Here is a 22,033-nt window from a genome sequence, read left to right as displayed (position 1 = left end):
GAGCTACAGATGGCATTTATCTGGACTTCTGTAATGTATTTGACCCAGTGCCCACACAACATTCTTCTCTTCAAACTGGAATGAAGAATTTGACAGGTGCACTGTCAGGTGCATTAGCAGTTGTTTGGATGGTCATATCCAGAGGACAGTGGTCAAAAGCTCTAAGTCCTGACGGACATCAGTGACCAGTGGTGTCCCTCAGAAGTCCATATTGAGACCAATGTTACTTAATAGCTTTGTTAGTGAATCAGTGTTACTTAATATCTTAATTAATGACAGAAGGATCAAGTGCACCCTCAGCAGGTTTGCAGGTGACACCAAGCTGCAGGTGACACCTCTAAAGGATGAGGCATCCAGAGGGACCTGGACCTGCTCCAGAAAGGCTCCATGGGAATCTGCTGAGGTTTAACAAGGCCAGAGGCTGCACTTGAGTTGGGGCAACCCCTGGGATAAATCCAGGCTGGGATGAGCAGATGGAGCAGTCCTGGGAGAGCTGGACCTGCTCCAGCCCAGAGTTCCCCGTGCCCTGGGCTGAGCCCCAGCTGGGGGTCAGGAGAGGGACTGGGATTGGGATTGTGCCCCTGTGCCCCACAGGTGAGATCCCACCTGCAGAGCTGCCCCAACCCTGCCCCAGCCCAGGAGGAGCTGGAGCTGCTGCAGAGAGCCCAGAGGAGGCTCCAGAATGAGCAGAGGGACGGAGCAGCTCTGCTGGGAGGAAAGGTTGGCACAGCTGGGATTGTTCAGCCTGGAGAGACTTCAGGTGACCTAACCATGACCCTCCAGTACAGTAAAGGTGGTGGAAGACTACTGACAAGAGCCTGGAGTGACAGGAAAAGGACCAGTGGGTTCAAAACTAGGGAAAGTAGGGTTAGATTAGATCTTAGGAAAAAATTCTCCACTGTGAGGGAGGTGATGCCCTGGCACAGGTTGCCCAGGAAAGCTGTCCCATCCCTGGAGGTGTTCAAGGCCAGACTTGACAAGGTTTGAAATAACCCAGGATAGTGGAAGGTGACCATGCTCACGGTCAGAGGGTCTGGAACAAAATACAAGGCCCTCTTCCAATCCAAACCATTTTATGACTCCTTTGTGTCCTGTCCCTCCATGCCCTGGAAACTGTCTCTCTCCAGCTTTCATGGGGTTCCTTGAGGCCCTGCAAGGCCACCCTGAGCTCAGCCCAAAGCTTCTCCTGTGCAGGTGAACAATCCCAGCTGTGCCAGCCTTTCCTGCCAGCAGAGCTGCTCCATCCCTCTGCTCATCCTGGAGCCTCCTCTGGGCTCTCTGCAGCAGCTCCAGCTCCTCCTGGGCTGGGGCAGGGCTGGGGCAGCTCTGCAGGTGGGCTCTCACCTGAACAGGGCAGATGGGCTGGATGTCCCTCCACCCACATTCAGTGGGGCAGCACATTCTAACAGGAGGCTGGGAATGTGCTTTCAAACCCCCAGCACTGCACATGGAAGATAAACAAAAATTCCCATTTTCCAAACAAATTACCAAAGTGGGGATTTATGCTACAAGACCTGAGCAGCCACTCTCCCCTGCTGTGTTTTAACCCCTGAGTGAGTCCAGTGTTGCTGTTGTGTTAGAAATCCCCTGAGTATTTACTGACTAAGTTACTCACTGGGGTCTAACAAGTTCGGGAAAAGAGCATTTATGTCCCCAATCCCAAAACAACTTTAAGGCACTACAGGAGGAACAGCTGCTGGGACAGGCAGGACTGCAGCTGCAAAGCTGCATGTTCCTCTGAGAGTGTTTGCTTCCAGCTGTAAAGTAACAAAATCAGATAACTCTGGGGACAAGCAAATCACTGATGGGGAAGGGAAAGAGTGAGTCTGGGGTTTCCATCACCACCTTTTAATTCTGTACCTCACTTCCCTCTGGATTTAACCTTTGTTAGGTTCTTGCCCTTCTGGAGTCCTAGTGCCATGTTTTCAGGAAAAAGGCACTTTATGTTAAAAGCAGCTTGCTGGGATTTCTGTGAAATAGGAGCTGTATGTTGGAGTCTGATTACATGTTCCTTTCAATTATTGTATTTATACAGGCCAGGGCAGCAACACAGACACTCCAATCAGAATCCATGATCCCAAAGCTCACTGTTTTCCAGTCTCCAAAATCTTGCAAAAGCATTTGGTACTTACACCACTGTTAAATGAATGTGAATTGCGATTCCACAACAAGTACACCAGACACATATTTATGGGATAAGCAACTTAGAAATAGTTTTTGCACCAACACTGCTGTGAATGCATTGAGTGAAGCAGAGTCAAATTTATGGACAAAATGTCCAGCCCACAGCTGGAGAACTGCATTACTCAGTGGGTGAGCAATCAATGTTAGGAATGACTGAGGCGACATGGGGCAGACACTAGTTACTAGTGGGGTTCTGCAGGGCTCCATTCTCAGCCCAGTTCACTAGCAACCTGGACACAGGACTCAAAGGGATAATTAGTCTGCTGAGGACAATAAATGGGGAGGAGCTGTTGGCCCTCTTGAGTGCAGAGAAGCCCTGCAGAAAGACCTCAACAAATCACAGAGATTGGCAATCCCCATCCATGTGGAGTTTAACAGGGGAGCTGCTGGACTGGGCAATCCTGGCTGTGTGGATGGAGAGCAGCTGTGGGAAGGGCCCTGGGGGTCCTGGTCCATGGCCAGCTGGAGCTGAGTCAGCAGTGCCCTGGCAACCAGGAGAGACATGAGGACAGGGAAGGTCTGGAGGGGGCCCCTGAGGTCCCTGGGGCAGCTCAGCCTGGAGCAGCCTGAGGTCAGAGCTCCCCGGGGCTGCAGGGACAGCTCCGATCTCTGCTCTGGGCCAGGGACAGCACCAGGGAGCGCCTGGGGCTGGGCCAGGCCAGCTCAGGCTGCAATCAGGGAAAGGCTCTTCCCCAGAGGTGCTGGCACTGCCCAGGGAATGGGCACGGCCCCGAGGCTGCCAGAGCTCCAGGAGCCTTTGGGCAGCGCTGCCAGGGATGCCCAGGGTGGGGTTGGTGGGGTCTGGCGCTGAGGCACCCCTGTGGATCACTCCAGCTAAGGATATTCTGGGGTTCTATAAAATGAACTTTTCTGCAAAGATAGTTCATTAGATTCAGATAATCAGATAATGCCTCTTGCCCAACTCCTTTTTCGAGATGGACAGTGGGAATGTTTGCCACAGGAAAGTTTATTAAATTCCAAGTTAACAACTCTCACTTCTTTATTACCATGTGACCTTGCCTCAGTCCTCCACACAAGAGCAAAACAAAAAATAAAAATCACATCACCAAACAAAACCAACAAAACCCACCAACCAACCAAGAACCTATCCAAACCTCCCCATGTCAGCCTGAAGTGCTGTTCGTAGAGCATAAATTAAAAACTTGAAAATGCTCAAGGTACACAAACCACTGAGCAAAAAGCCCCAGAGCAATCCCAAACTCCTGCCAGCAGAATCTCTGCTTTTCTGTGCTGCCTCTGGAACTGTACTCACCCAGCACTGCAGCCACCTGTGTCTGAATTCCCAAAAATGGGAAATGCAGTAATTATAGCCTTCAGCAGCTCAGCAACCCTCCACAGCCAGAAATTTTACAGCAAGGACCAATCCCACAAGAGGAAACACTCAGATGTGACTTTTTAGCCTTAAAAAATCTAGTCATTTACTCAAGATCTGAGACTGGCACATAAAAATCCCTTTGCAAGTCTGCAGTATAAATATCTACACTTTAAAAAAGCAAATCATATTTTGACTGAACAGTAGTTCATCACAGATCTGTTTTGTAATAAATATTATTTCAAAATAATCTTGAAAACCAACCCAAAGCAGAAACTGCTTCTATCAGCATCAGCTTTGGCATTAAGAACACTTCAGTGACCCTGGAGTAGATATATATAAAATAATTCAGAATTTATAGACATATATATATATATATATATATATATATATGGAAATTATTTATGTCTTTCAGAACTGGAAATAAAAAAACTCCAACTTTTCCCCATAGCAATGCTTACATATAACCAGCTCCATTTTTAGATTATTTACTTCTGTGGCCACTTCTGGATGTAAAATCAAGCAGAGAAAATATTTAACAATTCACAACAAACGCACAACTTGCCAGAGGAGCAGCTCCAGGAAGCACATTTTCATCTCTGTGAAACTGATTTGATTTTAGGCGCAGTCACAGCCTTCTTAGCAAGAACAGATTTGCCAGAGGGAGTTTTATTACCTGGGTTGCACTGCAGCTCTGTCCCGAGGGCTCCGGAGAGCACTTCCTCTATTTTCTGCACTATCTGATCACTCTGACAACTCCCAGCAGCTCCAGAGGCTTCGGAAGGCCCGGCTTGCTCAGCTGGGATCGTGTCACCATTGGGCTGGCCTTCCACATTTGCACTAACCAAAGAAAAAAAACAAAAGCAAAATAACTTAAAAAATCAATTTAATACAAGCGGTTTTAAGCCCTTTTTCGAACATTTTTTGTTGTTCACATGCATTTATTATACCCAGCTCTTCAGAACAGTATTCTAGTCTCCTGAAAAAGGCGTGCTCTTAGGGAAAAATCTGCCTTTGGATTAATTCTCACTTATTTAGCCCCGACACTTTGTGACTACTGAGGTTGAGACGCAAAATAAGAAAAAAAAAAACAACTACATTGTGGAATGTGCCACATTCTCCGTGCTCGTACCTTATAGGGGTTTCCTCCACAAAATAAATACACATAATGCGCTCTCTGACAGCTTTTCCTTGCTCTTTCCAAGGTTTTCCTTCTTTTACGAGAAAAACTCGGCAAATTTAGCCGTAAATCAGACAAACCATACAGGCGCCTGCCCCTACGGGAGGACAGCACCGAAACCGAGGAGAGAGCGAGTGGTCGCGTCCCACCACCGTCCTCTCCCGGGCCCCGGGCCGTGCTTCCCTCAGGGCGCCCGCACGGCCGCGACCCCCCCCCGGCCCCGCCATGTTGCCGCCGACACGACCCTCAGGCCGCGGCCCGTCTCTCTCCGCCCGGCGCCCTTCCCCGGCGCTCCCCACCGCCCCGTTACCCGCCGTGCTGCTGCTGCTGCTCCTCCTGGATCTCCCGGAATTTGCTGACCACAAAGGACCGAAGGATCTCCTCGATATTCGTCGCCATGACACCCCCCCCCCTTCCTTCCTGCCCCGACGCGAGGCCTCCAGTATCCCACAGCGCACCGCGGCCCCGGGCGCGCGCTGACGTCCCCGCTGTAAGCCCCCTCGCGATTGGCTGCGTCTGCTGTAAGCCCTCTCGCCATTGGCTGAGGCGGCGTGTGGCTGCGAACGGCCGCTCTAGCGCGGCGCACGGGCCATAGAGCAGCGGCGGGTTCCGCGGGAGGGGGGGGAGGAAGGTCTCGTGTCCCCTCAGCCGCCGCCGCCATGTTGTGGCGCTCCCGCCGCCCCCCCGCGCTCCGCGCCCGCCGCCGCCGCCACCGGCAAAGCCGCCCCGAGCGTGTCCCCGTCCCCCGATGAAAGCACTAAACCAGTCCTCGGCGCTCCGCGCCCACACGGCCGCCTCGCACAGACCCTTCCCCACACAGACACACCGCCCCGCCGCCGCCACTCGCGGCCCCTCTGGCGTCCCGTACGCCGCGTCCGAGCCCCCGCGGCCCCGCCGAGGGCAGGGGAAGCACCGCGGCGTCCCCCACCGCCGGTCCCGTCCCCCGCGCTCCCGCGCAGCCTTCCCCGGCGCCGCCGGATCCCCGCGGCGGCCGCTGCTTACCCGGCCGAGGCCATGGCGGGCTGAGGCGCGGCTGCGATCGGGAGAGATTCCATCGGTGCCCATGGAGCGGGGCCGAGCCCCGCGTGTGCTCCGGGCGGGCGGGCGGCGGCTCTCAGGGGGCTCTGCCCGCTCACGGGCGGCGCTGCTGCCGCTGCCGCTGCCGCATCACCACGGGGCCCTCAGCCCCGGCTCCATGCGAGAGGCGCCCGCCCGCGCTCCCTCCCTCCCCCTCCGCCCGGCGGTGACACGCACATGTGCTCCGGGGGCTGGCAGCGGGGCCGCGAAAATTAAAGGAACAAAGGGGGGGAACCGGAGGGAGGTGGGTAAATAAAGTGCGCCTTTTGCCCGCCTGGGAAGTCGGAGATTTTCTGGCGGTGATGGAACGCACCGAAATGAGTTTGTCCAGAGTACAGCCACATTAGGGACCGCTTCATTGCTGCCCCTGATGCCCTAATAAAATCAAAATTTAATCATATGGGTGTTCAAACAGGCTGTAAAAACGAAAAATCCTATCGACGACTATCCCCCCACACAGTTTCTGTAGCAGTAACTTAGGGGAGTTAGCTGACCTGAAATATATTTAAAATACCTCCAAACCTGAACTAGTGAGTGGCATCCCCAAGGAAAATTGTTTAATTACTGCTGGGGTGTAAAAATTTTCACCGTCAACAGTTTCATAATCACTTGAAAGACCCCTTAAAAGCAGCATCATTGTTTATTGTTCTGCTGATCTGCCTTAATACTGACTTTAGAGAAAAAAAATCACTGACTTGGATCAATTTGCTTACATTTTTGTCATGCTTGATTTATTCCACTTAAAATATAAAGTAGTTACACTTAAGAAGTCCTTTTACTTGTTCATGCCATGCACACATTAATATATATGTTAGATTTACTGGTAGAACACAATGTAATTTTTTATATAAAAATAAAGACTGAAAATGTTTCAGTTGAACAATTTCAGATATATTTAGGTTCAGCTGATGCAAATGGCCTTGTCTCAACCAGGCATGTCAAAAACATGAAAAAAGGTGCCCCAAAAAGGCCAGAGAAGGACTTTAGTGTGTGCTGAATGTTTCCCTCTGACTGCACAGAAACAAAATGAATGTGATAATTACAAAAAGTCACTCCTCGTATACATGAGGATCCACAGCCCTACTGGAAAATAACTGTTCTTGCTCTCTCCATCTCTGCTTGCTGAATAAACTCCCTTTACTTAAACTCTTTTATTCAGTTTCAGTGTCAAATGGTTTTCAGATTAATTAAATATTTTATTTTCATCAAGACCAGTGATTGTTGCTGGTACTGCTCAGTTAGTAACATTAGTATGACATTAGTATTACATTACTAATAGTAGTTCTGCTACTATCATCAATACTACTTAGAGCATTTATTCGTGCAACTCTTCCCTTTCAAAGCAGGAGTCTAGTCTGGGGTGTGCTTAAATATGCAAAAAATAACATTAAATCTTATTTCCTAAGATATTTTACAAAAAATGATGTTCTCACATTATAGCTCTTGAAGGGAGAAAAACCGTGGATCAAATCTTGTTTTTATTAACAGTTGTCGCTATTGGACACGAAATGAGTACACAGAAGCTTGGTAAGTTCAAAAGAGAAAAAGAGCTAGTTTTATTCAAACATGCGGTATTTATAGAATTCCAAAGGTGACTGTTTTGGTTTGGAGGATGGAATTACTACCTTTCCAATCACACTGGTCTAAAGATCAATCAATCATTTCTCTCCACCCACAAATACATAAACTATTCTATTTATGCATGAAATTGTGTGGGAACTTCCGACTCTCAAATATGTAAACATTATCAGAAGGCTAAAGAAGTTTTATGAGAACTTTAAAACTTTCAAAAGAACTATAAAAGAAAACACTTTTAAAAATCAGGGCAACAAACAGCATTGTAGCACAACTATGATGCTACATTAGACTAAACATTGCCCAATACTCTTTGCTTTCATAAAGCAAGAAGTTCAAATGTGGGACAAACTGAGTTGCTCCTATGTGGTATTTCAAGGGATATAGAGACAAAACCCACCTTTGCACAGCCCTCACAGACCACCCCCCTCAGGCGATGGATAAAGTAAAAACAACCTGCGCATCCCTAAGGTCTTTCGGTCTCCTCTCTCCCTTCCCCACCCGCCCTAGACTTGCGAGATGTCTGTGCTAAAGGAAACTCGGATACCCCCACCGAGACATAGAGCAGATTTCCGTCGCTCCTCCCCGCGCGGTGCTCGCTTTGCGCTATTTCCGGAAGGTTTTCTCCCACCCTCGAGTCCTCTCTGGAGCACAGTAAGTCACCGAAGTCACGCGTTGGCGGCGGCCGCGGCTCGCTGGGGCGTGCGGCTGCCGGTGTCCCGGAGCTCGCGGTGCGCCGGCGCTGCCGCTGCCCGCGGGCGCGGGGCGCGGGGGGCGGCCCGGGGCCGTGTGCGCGGATCCGCAAAATGGCGGGGCGCTCCCTCCTCACGGGGCATCCCCGCTCACGGCATCCCTGTCGTGGCTTGGCCCTCACACCATCATCCCCACAGCAGTTACCTCAGGGCATGGCCCTCGCGGCATCTCCTTCATGGCAAATGCCCTCACGGCTTGACCCTCACGGCAGCCCCCTCATGGCACCCCCCTCACGGCATCCCTGTCATGGCATCCTTTTCATGGCTCGGCCCTCACAGCAGCCCTCATGGCACCCCTCTCATGGCACCCCCCTCATGGCATCCTTTTCATGGCTTGACCCTCACGGCAGCCCCCTCATGGCACCCCCCTCATGGCACCCCCCTCATGGCATCCTTTTCATGGCTCGGCCCTCACGGCAGCCCCCGCGTGGCAGCCCCCCCATAACATCCCACTCATGTCTGTTCCTTCATGGCTTGGCTCTCACAGCACAATCTCCACAGTAGTTCCCTCAGTGCATGGCCCTCACGGCATCTCCTTAATGGCAAATGCCCTCACGGCAGCCCCCTCATGGCACCCCCCTCGTGGCATCCTTTTCATGGCTTGGCCCTCATGGCAGTCTCCTCATGGCTTAGCCCCCACAGCTGTTCCAGAGTGCATGGCCCTCACGGCATCTACTTAATGGCAAATGCCCTCACGGCTTGACCCTCACGGCAGCCCTCATGGCACCCCCCTCGTGGCATCCTTTTCATGGCTGGGCCCTCACAACATAGCCCCCACAACAATTCCCTCAGGGCATGGCCCTCATGGCAGCCCCCTCATGGCACCCCCCTCATGGCATCATTTTCATGGCTTGGCCCTCATGGCAGTCTCCTCATGGCTTAGCCCCCACAGCAGTTCCCTCAGGGCATGGCCCTCACGGCTTGACCCTCACAGCAGCCCCCTCATGGCACCCCTCTCATGGCATCCTTTTCATGGCTGGGCCCTCACGGCAGCCCCCCTCATGGCACCCCTCTCATGGCACCCCTCTCATGGCATCCTTTTCATGGCTTGGCCCTCACGGCAGCCCCCTCATGGCACCCCTCTCATGGCATCCTTTTCATGGCTGGGCCCTCACGGCAGCCCCCCTCATGGCACCCCTCTCATGGCACCCCTCTCATGGCATCCTTTTCATGGCTGGGCCCTCACGGCAGCCCCCTCATGGCACCCCTCTCATGGCATCCTTTTCATGGCTGGGCCCTCACGGCAGCCCCCCTCATGGCACCCCTCTCATGGCACCCCTCTCATGGCATCCTTTTCATGGCTGGGCCCTCACGGCAGCCCCCCTCATGGCACCCCTCTCATGGCACCCCTCTCATGGCATCCTTTTCATGGCTTGGCCCTCACGGCAGCCCCCTCATGGCACCCCTCTCATGGCATCCTTTTCATGGCTGGGCCCTCACGGCAGCCCCCCTCATGGCACCCCTCTCATGGCACCCCTCTCATGGCATCCTTTTCATGGCTGGGCCCTCACGGCAGCCCCCCTCATGGCACCCCTCTCATGGCACCCCTCTCATGGCATCCTTTTCATGGCTGGGCCCTCACGGCAGCCCCCTCATGGCACCCCTCTCATGGCACCCCTCTCATGGCATCCTTTTCATGGCTGGGCCCTCACGGCAGCCCCCTCATGGCACCCCTCTCATGGCACCCCTCTCATGGCATCCTTTTCATGGCTGGGCCCTCACAACATAGCCCCCATTACAATTCCCTCAGGGCATGGCCCTCACAGCATCTCCTTCATGGCAAATCCTCTCCTGGCATGGCCCTCACGGCTTGGCCCTGTGAGAAATTATACTCGCTTTCAAAAAATTAAAACTTTATCAAAATACAACAGAAGACTGAATAGAAAAAAATATTACAGCACCAGGAGCAAAGGAATTTTTCCCCCGCCACGTGCTTTGAACCCTTTGGCCCTCCCAAAGTTCTGCCCATCCCCTCCTCCTTCACTGGCCAGTGGTGGAGATCACTTCCTGACATCTCGATTGGAGACCAGGTGCTGCCACAGTAACAATCCCACCCTCCCAAATTTCCCAAACTGCCCTGATAACAGCACAAGGGGTGGTAAAACATAACTATAAATCTATAAAACTTCCCCTAACCAATATACGTGATACTTGCATTTTAATTGTGAGAGTCAACTGTGGCATTACTCATCTCTCACAGCCCTCCTAGCAATCCCGTCACAGCCTGGCTTTCACGGCCAAAGTGGTGAAATATTTGCTTGAAGTAAATATTAAACTTTGAATGTCTCTGCTTTTGGACTTTGATTCACTTGAATTCTTTCCCAGCTGTTTGCAAAGGCTTACCAACTTTTTAAGCATTAAAAAAAACTTATCCAGTAGATATTGGAATTAATGAGCAGAGTTAATACTTATGCCACAATTTTGGGTATGTAGCTGAAAGGATAACACAGAAAGTGCATTTCAAGGGTATTTTTCATGATACAAAACGCTTGCAGCAACCTACATCATTGAGGTGTCAAATTTAATACCATGGGGGTGGTTGTAAAAGTTTATGATCCTATTTCTTTTTAGCAGCAAAACTTGATGGAATGTTTTGCCTAGAAAAATGCCAAATCCAGATGCTTGGAGGATCATACCTGGACACAGGTATGTCTGGGGCCTGTCTTGCAGAGCTTCAGCTTAGGCCATGAAAGACACATATAATAATGCCTTTTTTTCTTTTATTTTGTTTTCTACACCACACTGAACGGCAAGAGGTGAAACGAGACGATCTTTAAGTTCCCTTCCAACCCAAACCTTTCATGATTCTATATGACCAGGTGAGAGCCAGGAATTTGTCCTAAATAAAACACATGAGTTAAGCAAGCTTATTTAACCCAAAGCTCTAACTACAAATCATAATTGCCACCAGATTCTGGAGGCCTCCAAGCTACTTAAGCAGCTCTTCAAGACTGAGGAAATGAAAAGTTTTCTAAGGCTGTGTTTTTTTCTTTCAGGATGAGCCTAATCCTTCCCCAACCTAAACCTGCAGTTCCCTTGTGGGATTCTGGCCATTTTGCAGGTTTGGTTGCCATGGCTGTTTTTTGTTGTGCCTCAGAGCTGCCTGCACACTTGGCTTGGTGGTGAACCACATAGGAAAAAAATGCAGAGAGAGGTGGATGTCTTGCCTCCCTGGTTCCCTGGTGTGTCTCTCCAGGGATCAGGGACAGGCTGGGGCAGAAAGTGGGAATGGGAATGCAAACTTGCAGCCACCTGTTGGAATCCAGGACATCCCTCTGGCTGCCCTGGCTGTCTCAAGACCCTGGCAGGGGTCTTGGAGACCCTGGCATGAAGTCAAAAACACCTGTGGCTTCGGTTTTAGCCTGTGGAGAAGGCTGTCAATTTTGTATGAGGAGTTAAAAGCCACAAGGGTTTGAGCAGTGTGATATTTGAACTCACATAGGGTGGAAAAGTAGAATTTTGGGATTTTTAGGATGGGGTTCAAGGGGGTACAAGATGGAGGGATTTGGGCGTGTCTGACCTTCTTTTTGTCCTCCATGACTTGCTGTGATAGTGACACCTTTCTATTGGTTTAAGGTAGAGACACACTGTCTAACATAGATCTTAGGTATTGGTACGGGAACTGCAAACATGGTACACGTAGTTTTGAGAATATAAGGTGGGAGCCACCCGAGGCTCGAAGGCAGACTGCTGTGGTGGACTTGCTAGGCAGAGCTTGGCAGGTCGCAATTGGACACATTCCAGGCTCCTTCTTTGGCTGCATAGGGCTGAGGAAGCAAAGACTTTACAATCTTGGGGTCACCCTGACCTTCTGGACCCCAAGAAACTGACAGCCACCCAGTGTGTCCTGGACCCTCCAGCCATCGGGATGACCAGAGGGCACAGCTGGCTTTGCTCTTTACCCTCCCTGGCTGCCTTGTGCTGCTGCTTCCCTTGTCCTCGCTGTGGTGATCCTTCACCCCTCAGGGATCCTTCACCCCTCAGCTCACTAAGCTGGGAGTATTTCCTTTATATACCCATACAGACATGTTTACTTTGCTGCACTGCTTACCATCGTGGTGTCAGCTTTCCAGCATTGTTTTCCTGATCCAAGTGACCGCACTCCCTTGGCACAGGCAGGAGGGAGAGGGAAGGAGAGCCTCCAGGGGGAGAGGTTGGTGGGACCAATGGGTGCTGCCCCAGCAAGGGCAGCTCAGCCCTCGGTGCACCCGCAGTCGCTGAACCTGCGACTTGCGCATCCCCAGCCTGAACGGGGGCCAGCAGCTGGCAGAGATCCCCTGGGCTCGGAGCTCTCCTCCTGTGTGCTGAGATCTGGGAGCACTCAGGATGGGCAGAGAGACTCAACTTGGAGAGCACAAGAGCTGGGTTCAGCCCACGGGGGGTTGGGGGCCACATGGCCTGGCTGTGAGTGAATTTGGGAGCTGAGTAAAGGATGGCAGGGTGGATCCTAGGAGGGAATTGAAGTTGAGAGGAGAAAGTTTCAAGTTTGAAGTTGGAGGAAGAAGTTGCAAGTTTTGGCTTCTTATCCAATCCCTTCTTTTGATTCTTTTACTCCATAACAGCTCTATGAAAAAAACCCTGAAACCTATAAACAGCTCAGACTGCTAGAGTCAGAAACACACAGCCCTCCGTGGAAACTACACAGCCTTCCTAATTCGGGCTTTTTCCTGTCTCCTGTGAGAATTCTTTTTTTTTTTCTTCTCCTGCCTAACTGCAAGAGGAAGAATGGACCTTGTCCTTTAGTCCAAAGCCAAGTGATGAGAACTCCTCTCCAGGGCTGAGAGTTGTGGATTTGAACCTTCACAGAGACACTGGGCTTGGGTCTGTAGTGTTTGGGAAAGTGCTGGGCCATTCTTCAGAATTAGCTCTGAGAAGGGTAGGGGTTCATTGCCTCCCAGGGTGGTCCAGGTTGGAAGGGACCTCAGAGCTCATCCAGTTCCAGCTCCTTGCCCTGTTGAAGGACACCCTCCATTAGAGCAGGTTGCTCCAAGCCCTGTCCAACCTGTCCCTGAATTAAGACACACTAAGGACCATGTCATTGATCTAAAAACTTGGATGCCTGCATGAGTTCTGAATCTCAGTGCTGGGAAAAAAAAAAGAGCACAGAGGAAGCCAACAGCACTGGAGCTTAATTAAAAAAATATATATATACTGTGTGAAGCAGTGAGCTTTGCTGTTTGTGCTGGAGTGCAGAGATCTGATTATAGTTGCACCTTTCCTGCTGTAGTTTGAGGTGAGCTGATAAGGCGCTGCCTTATTAAAATACTCCACCCAGCTGAGATTGAATATTTAGGTATCTTGCATCACACTTGAGAATAAATTGCTTAAGGAGCTTATGTTTTCTTACAGAGTTCTGTTCCTAAAGCAGACAAGGAGTGAGTGTAACCTCCAGGTGTGTGCACAGGGTAAGTTTGGGAAGATCAGTGGCTCCTGTCCCTGGGAAGGGACAGAGGAAGGGACAGCACCTGAGTAGCCTCATGTCACTGTTCCCTGTGTTTGGAGCCTCCCCATGCCCTGTGCAGGAATGGGGGTGGGGAAGGCTCTCAGGACTGTGGGGTTTGTCTCCCTCATTTGATTTTCTCTGCTCCACAGGCCCTGCTTGGCAGGAAGAGTTCCCTGGTTTGTTGGAGAGCCCCAGCTGCCTTCCTGCAGTGAGGATAAAGGTCTCTGAGCTGATGCTTCTCCCTGCTGACTTTTTTCTGACATCTTCGTGGATAAGATCTGGGAATCTCCTCGTCTCCACTCTGTCCTTGCCTCCTCTCCTCCTGAATACACAGAGTGATTAACTCATTTCTTCTTTCCTGTTTTCACTTCATATAAGGATCTAACAACAGACCCTCTTCTGAAATGTCCCTTATCTTCATTTTAAAACATCTTTTAAAGAAACATCTCCTCCTTCTTTACCAAAGCAGACAATGGGTGCAGAAGGTAATGACATCCCACGGTTTGGAATATTTAAGGATTTCACACATTGCTTCCAAAAATCCCGGGGGTGTGATAATCTTCACAGAGTAAATATCTACCTTGTGAATGAATTTAGCTCTTTAGAGAAGAAATTTTGACTGCTGAATTAGTGACAAAAATAAAAAGGAATGCTACCTCTTGGGATCTTCATTTTTAAGTTGAGGTCCTGTTGGGCAGCAGAGGGGCCTCCATGACATCTTTGAGTGTCAGTGTAAAATAAAACAGGGGCTGTCATGGCTACATCTGAGCCTCTGAAACTGGCACTGCCACCACAAGTTCTTCTCAAGCCACATTCCTAAATAAAAGTTGCTAGGATACCATAGTGGGATGCACAAATAACACTGAGCTTCAAAACAAATGTGTGAAACTTAATCTTCACTCACATTTTGATATAAAATGATTAAATATTATTTGACTGTAGCAGACATGGCTTGTTCTGTTTACTGCTCCCGCAGAAAGCTTTGTCCTGTATGTGCTGAATTCTTCCATCTGACAGTAGTGCCAGGATGTGTTAGTTCAGGGAAGAAAAGGAGGTGACTCGGAGTGAGTTGCCATCGTGGTGAGTCCTTTGAGGTGGCCACAGTGTCGCTGAGTCTTCAGGCTGTGCTGATCAGCAGTGTGGGCTTAGTGGAGTGTGAATTCCTTAAGGGCCTTAAGATGAAGGAGGGCAAGGCTGGATGGGAGATTGGGAATTAAGAATTCTTTCCTGTGAGGGTGGGCAGGCCCTGGCACAGGTGCCCAGAGCAGCTGGGGCTGCCCCTGGATCCCTGGCAGTGCCCAAGGCCAGGTTGGACACTGGGGCTGGAGCAGCCTGGGACAGTGGGAGGGGTCCCTGCCATGGCAGGGATGGGATGGAATGAGATTTAAAGGTCTCTCCCAACCCAAAGCATTCCATGATAATTTGCATCATACCCCTTATTTATCATGCTGATGATAACATAGACTAATTTATATTTATTGCAAAAAGTGCAGATCCTGATTTTTAGATATAAAGAGAATGTTCACAAGCTGGTTAATGAACAGTTTTTAACTGAAAAAAAACCCAAACAAAAACCTGGAATGGACCAGAATTTATTGCTCTGTTTAGAAACAACAGGGTGAGCTGCTCCTGTCCTGCAAAGCTTTAGCCTCTCACTACTAGAGCTTTGTAGGGAAGATTTTGTTCCCTGTTCCTAGCTGGAATTCCTTCCATTGGCTAGCTGCAGGGTCATCAGTGGGGTGGGAATGTTGGTGCAGGAACATTTTAACCAGGGGCTGCCAATGTTTGCTCTCTTTGTACCTCTGAGCTCCTGAGTCCTGCTCTCCTCAGCCTGGTACACATAGCACACAGTGAGTAGGGGCTCTCTTGGGTTTAAAATCATCCTGGTTTGAAGTTTTGATGTTTTTAAATTCATGTAAAAAAAAATTTATTTTTTTTTTACCATTTTAAAAGTTAAAAGTTTTGAATTTTTTTTTTTCCCAGAAAATCATGTTGTGTATAGTTCAACTTATTACTGATAAAATTTGCATTAAAAAGTTCTGTTTTGTGGCCACTGGCTCTGGACACCACTGGCAATGTTCATTGAACTTCAAGGAGACAGCTGCCTGCTGTGTAATCAGTGTTCTTCTACCTTACTATTATATTACTGTATTTATCTAATTCACCCCTTTTGCTGTATCCCTCATTCTTTTATCTTTTCTTCTTGCTTGAGTTGTAACATAAGAGTTGAACATAATATTGTTTCCCAAACATCTATACAATAACTGATAATTTTTAGCCTAGCCTGAGCTTTTTTATTGCGAATAATCATGGAGGTTTATAACTAAAACATGTCTGTACCTTTGCAATATCTACATTTGACCCAACACTGGGTTAAAAACCTCTTGGTCTCCCCCAGCATGAAACTACCATTAAATATTAGCTCTGGCTTGTTTAGTTGATAGCAAACAATTCAGTGTTAATTTTCTGTATTTTATCCTTCTATCCACATTTATTTTGACTTTATTCTGTTGGGATGTTTTACCTACTGCAGATATTTTGCCTCACCAGGGTAGCTTTAGTCAAGTCAAGCTGTAGCAGCTGATGTGAGGGAAAGGCACATCCCTGCCTCATCTGAAAACCTGCTTTGGCTCATTTTTGCTGTTCCCTTAGAAATCCCCTGGATTTTGTTTGTTTTTTCCCCTTTTTCTAAGATATATTTTGTGTTGTCTTGCCCTCCTGCACAGGGGGCTCGGAGCTCAGCCAGGGCACTGGCCACGTGCGGGTCAGTGACCGGCTGTGTGAAGCGGTGACCCTGTTGTGTGTTGTGTGTGCTGGGATTACATCAGGGGCACTCGTGGCTCCTTTTGTCCTGAACTCTTCTCTGGGCTCTGTTCCTCCCCCCAGCAGTGGGAGAATGGGAGCTGATCCCAACAGCCAGGCTGGGAGAGCTGGGAATGTTCAGCCTGGAGAGGAGAAGCTCCAGGGAGAGCTCAGAGCCCTGCCAGGGCCTGGAGGGGCTCCAGGAGAGCTGCAGAGGGACTGGGGACAAGGATGGAGGGACAGGAGCCAGGGAATGGCTCCCACTGCCAGAGGGCAGGGCTGGGTGGGAGATTGGGAATTGGGAATTGTTCCCTGGCAGGGTGGGCAGGGCTGGGTGGGAGATTGGGAATTGGGAATTGTTCCCTGGCAGGGTGGGCAGGGCTGGGATGGAATTCCCAGATTCCCCTGGATCCCTGGCAGTGCCCAAGGCCAGGCTGGACACTGGGGCTGGAGCAGCCTGGGACAGTGGGAGGTGTCGCTGTCCATGGTAGGCAGGGTTGGAATGGGATGAGTTTTAATGTCCCTCCCAACCCAAACCAAACTATTATTTTAGCTCCAAATAAGGACATACACAACTACTTTATAAATTATGTCCATCCTTCCTTTCTTTACTGTTTTTCTGAATTCTAGTGGATTTTTTCAGTGCAACTCTTCCATCAGTAAATATGTGGAGAGTACACAGAACAGTAAATCTCAGGGAGCAGAGGCTTCCAGAGCTGCCCAGAGAACACGTTGTACTTTTGCTGTGAGCCCCACGTGCTTTAGCTGGCTGTGCACACCCAGGTGATGATGTGGTCACCCATGCTGCTGTTCCCACTGCCCAGCAGAATGTCCATGTGTTTTTAATCCAAACCTCACTCAAATGGGAGAGTGGAATGGATACCCCATTCTACCTTGTGTGAGTGAGCTCCTTTTTTAATTCCACCTGTTGCTGGCCTTGTAGTTGTTCTCTCCAAGGAAAGCCAGAGCTAGAAATTACTTCCTTGTCTCATTGCTCGGATGCTTTCCTTTCCACGAGGTGTTCAGAGCTTTTCAGTCATTGCCTCTAAAATTTCTTGAGTGGCCCCATCGAGCTCCAAACAGTTTGTGTTCATACAGTGGGTGCATCAGAAGGGCTTTGACCTTTGCAGGCTTGGATTCTCCAAGGAATTGTTGCTCAGAGAGGCTGTGAACTCCCCATCCCTGTCCCAGGCCAGGTTGGACACTGGGGCTTGGAGCAGCCTGGGACAGTGGAAGGTGTCCCTGCCATGGCAGGGGTGGCACTGGGTGGGTGTAAGGTCCCTTCCAACCCAAACCATCCTGTCTGTAAATCTCTAGGCTGCAAATCCTAGCCTGATCACTCAGCTGGGTTTTTTCCTCTATCCCAGATTTCTGTATAAGTGGGAGCAGTTTCCAATCAGGTTAGTTTTTCCTGGTGGGTTCCTGTCGTGCTCAGGGTCAGCTCAGCCTTGGAAGTTTAGCGTGTATCATTGGTGAAGTTTAGTGTGTATCTGATGAAGCTCTTGCCTTCCCCAGCTCCCCAGCTCATTCCAGCTGTTTTCCTTTGCCCCCAGCTCATTCCAGCTGTTTTCCTTTGTCCTGTTTTCCTGCAGGGCCATGGCTGAGCGGGTGCTGGTGATCGGCAGTGGGGGCAGGGAGCACGCCCTGGCCTGGAAGTTGGCCCAGTCCCCACACGTCAAACACGTGTTTGTGGCTCCAGGAAACGCAGGCACAGCTGACAACGGGAAAATCTCCAATTCAGGTAAAACCAAAAAAAATACCAATTTTAAATTTGGTTATCCAACCAGGATGTTGCTGTGCTGAAATCACAGCTGGTAGTGTGAAAGGATGATGATGATGATGATAATGAATAATGATGATGATGATTGTGGTGGTTTGTAATTGAATGGAAATATTAATTTTTGTGTAGTGGTTTTGGTTCCCTAATTTAAGTTTTTTTTAATTTTAAGATTTACTGGTTAATGCATATAACTACAATCCTATTAAAAATGTAAACAACAAAAAATTCTATACCCCCCCCCAAAAAAATGTCCCTATTCCCAAAAATAAAAACAATTTAAAAAATAAATAATAAAACCTTTTATCTTTAACCAACTCATCTTTAAAACAATGCCCCATAAATCAACATAACCCATAAACAAACTGATGATGGATTACCATTTTTTAAGGCTTTGGGCATGTGAATAGATTTTAGATGCAGTTAAGTGTCGCTGTTGAGGCAGGGATGGGAATAAAATGACTCCAAGTTCAGAAAGCAAAGAATGAAACTTCATTAACAAATAGTGTTCCTCTGTTATAACCAGGATCTCTGAGGTGAAATACGATTGGTCTCAAAGTGAAAACCTTTCACACCATTGGTGTACTATGAATAGCACATGGTGGTAGAACATATCTATAAACAATATGAACAGAAAGAGTGATAATAATTGTTTACATTCCTCCCGGACTTTTTCCCAGGCTTAGCCTGGCAGAAATCTCTCTTTTTCTCTCTGACTGAACTGAGAATATCCATAGTTAAGAAGAAAAAAAAGTGTCTGAACAAAACCCTGTGTAAGTTGTGTAATTAATTTTATAAGATCTCAACTGTGAAGTCTCATTCTTTAGGTTGGGGTTTGGAGGATTCAGCCAGAGCTTTTCCTCTGGGAATCCAACTCAGGATAGTTGCTGTGTTTGTCATCTGAATTCCCTCTTGTGCTCTCAGAACTGTGTTGAAACCCCATGATCCCCACAGCCTGTGACAAGAGCACTCTGTCACTGTGAGCATAAATTCATACCTTTGTCTTGGTGACCTTAAGAAATCAAGGTTATCTTCAAATATTTCTCTGCCTGCTCGATTGGAGCTCTTAGTTTAACATATTAAGCTCTGACTGGCTGTAATTGTGACTTTTCATAGTTATTTATTTTGAAAAATCAAGCTTCAGATGTTGCAAATTGAGCATCCAAAATTTGGAGCTGCATTTCAAAAAAGCTTGGTCTGAGGTGCTGACACCCAGGGAACCAGTCCAAACCACAGAGACTGCTGTGTCCTTTACACAGCTGATCCTGATTTAGGGGCTTTAACCTGCCTAAAACTTCAGTTTTCCCTTCAGAACATGTGACAAGGTGTGGAGTTCAAGTTAACACAGGATGCATGTGAATGTGGGTCAGACACATCCATTTTCTGCACTTGTGCTGGTGTGGGAGCAGCTTTGTGTGTTGTTGTCTCATGTGGAAACATGAGTGCTGCCAGGTTCTTGTACAGCAGGTAATTACTGAATAGAATTCCCTTGGAATGCTTAATTACAAGCTTTTGAAACAACTTTGTCCTGAATTTGTTTGTCCAGTCACAGCATCATGAGTGAGCTCCTCACTCCAGGTTTTTTGCTCTGTTTGGCCTCTGAGGAGAGGCCTGGAAAGAAGAGCTTGACAAGATCAGAGAGTCAAAAAATCCCCTCTACCCTTGTGCTAAATGGGTCAGTGCCAGGCTGCAGGGCCTGTGGAATGGAAATTCAAGTGGTTTTTTTTTTAAGCTGTGCCTTTTTAAACTCCCTTTTTAAACTTTTTCTCCCTTTCATCTCATAAAAAACATTGCACCAGTAATGGAAAAATGCTTGATCTTGAGCTAGGTCTATGAAATTTCCATGTGGAATAGATAGTTTTGTTCTGCACATGGGCTCACCTGTGCCTTTGGAGAGAAATCTTCACCACCCCAGGGAGAACCTAGAATTTATGAAGAGTTTGACTTATGTGGGTTTTTAAGGAAAGAATTTGTCTCACCTGTTCAGGAATTCCAGTGCTGTCACTGGGGCCTTGATTTAACTCAGGGTGGAAAATGGGGAATTGCCTTACAGAAGTACCTGAGCTCTGTTATGTTGTGTGGGCCTCAATACCTGGGATATCTGGAAAATTCCTTCCCTGGTTTCTGGGAGTTTTTTGGTATAATTAAGATTTTGCTCTGAAAGTTCATTCTCCCTTCGTGGGTCATGGAATTGCCTTTAATTAGGATTGCAGCTCTGGGTCTTGGGTGATTACTGAAACATGAGAAAGTGAGCTGAAAATTACAAATAGCCTCAATTTCAAACTTTGTACTTAAGTAAGAAAAAAAAAATTGTGGTTTATCTGAACTGATAATTGTTTCCAGCAATAAAGTGGGATTTAGTTTGGGTGCCTAAATAAGGTTTATATTTAATTTAGGTGGGTTATCAAGGCAGATTTGGTGCAGGCCCAAGACAATGGCTTGCTGAATGAATAGGTGTGTCTGTGAGTGGACTTCAACATCCTGACACCTCCTTCTGTCACATTTTACCTCTCAGTGTAACTTGTGCTCTGAAATTTAAGCTCCACCCTTGAAAGCCTTGGGCCAGGGTCCTCCTGTCTGGTTCCAAAGGAATGTTCAGCTGTTGTTTTAAGCAGTCAAACACAGCTACAGAAATGTCCCCTTTCAGTCAACAACTTAAGAAAAATGGCATTTTGGAGGAAAGTTAAAATCATAGATAAACAACACAATTTGTTCTTTCCTGTTTGTTGTTAGCACATTTCTCCATCGTGTAAATCTTGTGCCACGCTCACTGTTCATATCATGAAATGAAACCTGCAGCAAGAAACCTGGGGTGACTTCCAGGCTCTCTCCTTTCCCTGCTTGGAGAGGGACAGGAGTGTCTGGAGTGCCAGGAAAAGGGGAAATGGCTTCTCACTGCCAGAGGGCAGGGTTGGATGGGAGATTGGGCAGGAATTGTTCCCTGTGTGGGGGAGCCCCTGGCACAGGTGTGTTGTGCTTTCGGGTGAGCCAGAAGCCAGCTGGCATCAGCTGCACACGGGAGTCAAAAATGCCTTCGTTGGTGGAACAAAATAATTGGGCTGTTAAAGAGGTGCCAAGGAGCTGGTTTTTATTTGTGTTCTGTCTGGGTGTTCCCCCACCCCACCTGAACGGGGAAAATCTATAACCAAAATGTAGATTCTGTTGTAGAATCAGGAAATTTTATGGGAAGGAATTGTTCCCTGGCTGGTGGGCAAGCTCTGGCACTGCTGGGGCTTCCCCTGGATCCCTGGCAGTGCCCAAGGCCAGGTTGGACACTGGGGCTGGAGCAGCCTGGGACAGTGGGAGGTGTCCCTGCCATGGCAGGGGGGGCACTGGGTGGGCTGTGAGGTCCCTCCCAACTCACACAAGTCTGGAGTTCAATAATTCAATGAATTTATTCATCCAGGGTAGGGGGAGCACAGTGGGACTGACCCAAATCCTGTCATCCCCTTCTTCTCTCATCACACCCCAGAAACTGGCTGGAGGTGACCATCAGCTCCCAGTGTATTGCCATGTCCCAGGGGAAAGGACAAGAGAAAATGGACCAGGGGAGGTCAGATTGGAGATTGGAAACAGTTTTTCCCTGCCAGAGTGGTCAGCTTGGAAGGAATCGCCCAGGGAGTGGTGGGGTCACTGTCTCTGGCACTCCTCTAAAGGAGTCTGGATGTGGCCCTGGGGACAGGGTTTGGGGTGATGCTGGGTGGCACTGGGTGATACTGAAGGGCTCCTCCAGCCCTGGTGATCCTGGGGTTCTGTGCTCCCTTTGCCAGCACTGTGCCTTCTGTATGCAGTCTCCTCCCTGCACAGGCAGCCAATCCACGTTGGGCTCCTCTTTTCTGGCTCTCTGGATCTGTGTTCCCCTCCTCTGCAGACCTTGGCTTTATTTATTCATGATAAACCAGGGGAATTG

The 22,033-nt window shown here is 48.8% G+C and overlaps 2 protein-coding genes across 8 annotated transcripts in view; one reads left to right on the top strand and one right to left on the bottom strand.

Annotated features, from left to right (window-relative positions):
- Positions 1 to 5,923, bottom strand: part of SON (SON DNA and RNA binding protein) — a 37,271-nt gene extending 31,348 nt beyond the window's left edge. For 2 of the 4 annotated variants that reach the window (XM_021538733.3, XM_077781717.1), the window contains exons 1-2: positions 5,008 to 5,257; positions 4,194 to 4,357 (exon numbers count right to left, since the gene is read on the bottom strand). In XM_021538733.3, the coding sequence (XP_021394408.2) occupies positions 4,194 to 4,357; positions 5,008 to 5,096 (253 nt within the window). In that variant the 5' untranslated portion in view covers positions 5,097 to 5,257. Of the gene's footprint in view, positions 1 to 4,193; positions 4,358 to 5,007; positions 5,259 to 5,699 lie in introns of those variants that run through there. The other 2 variants (XM_077781716.1, XM_077781715.1) reach the window with 2 other exon arrangements.
- A 2,012-nt stretch (positions 5,924 to 7,935) lies between these two features.
- GART (phosphoribosylglycinamide formyltransferase, phosphoribosylglycinamide synthetase, phosphoribosylaminoimidazole synthetase) overlaps positions 7,936 to 22,033 on the top strand; it is a 37,787-nt gene continuing 23,689 nt past the window's right edge. The window contains exons 1-5 of one of the 4 annotated variants that reach the window (XM_021546332.3): positions 7,945 to 8,003; positions 10,673 to 10,747; positions 13,451 to 13,506; positions 13,694 to 14,029; positions 17,939 to 18,087. In XM_021546332.3, coding sequence (XP_021402007.2) covers positions 17,943 to 18,087 — 145 coding nt within the window. In that variant the 5' untranslated portion in view covers positions 7,945 to 8,003; positions 10,673 to 10,747; positions 13,451 to 13,506; positions 13,694 to 14,029; positions 17,939 to 17,942. Of the gene's footprint in view, positions 8,004 to 10,672; positions 10,748 to 13,450; positions 13,507 to 13,693; positions 14,030 to 14,834; positions 15,395 to 17,938; positions 18,088 to 22,033 lie in introns of those variants that run through there. The other 3 variants (XM_077781713.1, XM_021546334.3, XM_021546331.3) reach the window with 3 other exon arrangements.

This window comes from Lonchura striata, chromosome 2, assembly GCF_046129695.1.
Source record: "Lonchura striata isolate bLonStr1 chromosome 2, bLonStr1.mat, whole genome shotgun sequence".
NCBI classification, from domain to species: domain Eukaryota; kingdom Metazoa; phylum Chordata; class Aves; order Passeriformes; family Estrildidae; genus Lonchura; species Lonchura striata.
This window is presented reverse-complemented; position numbering and strand designations above follow the sequence as displayed.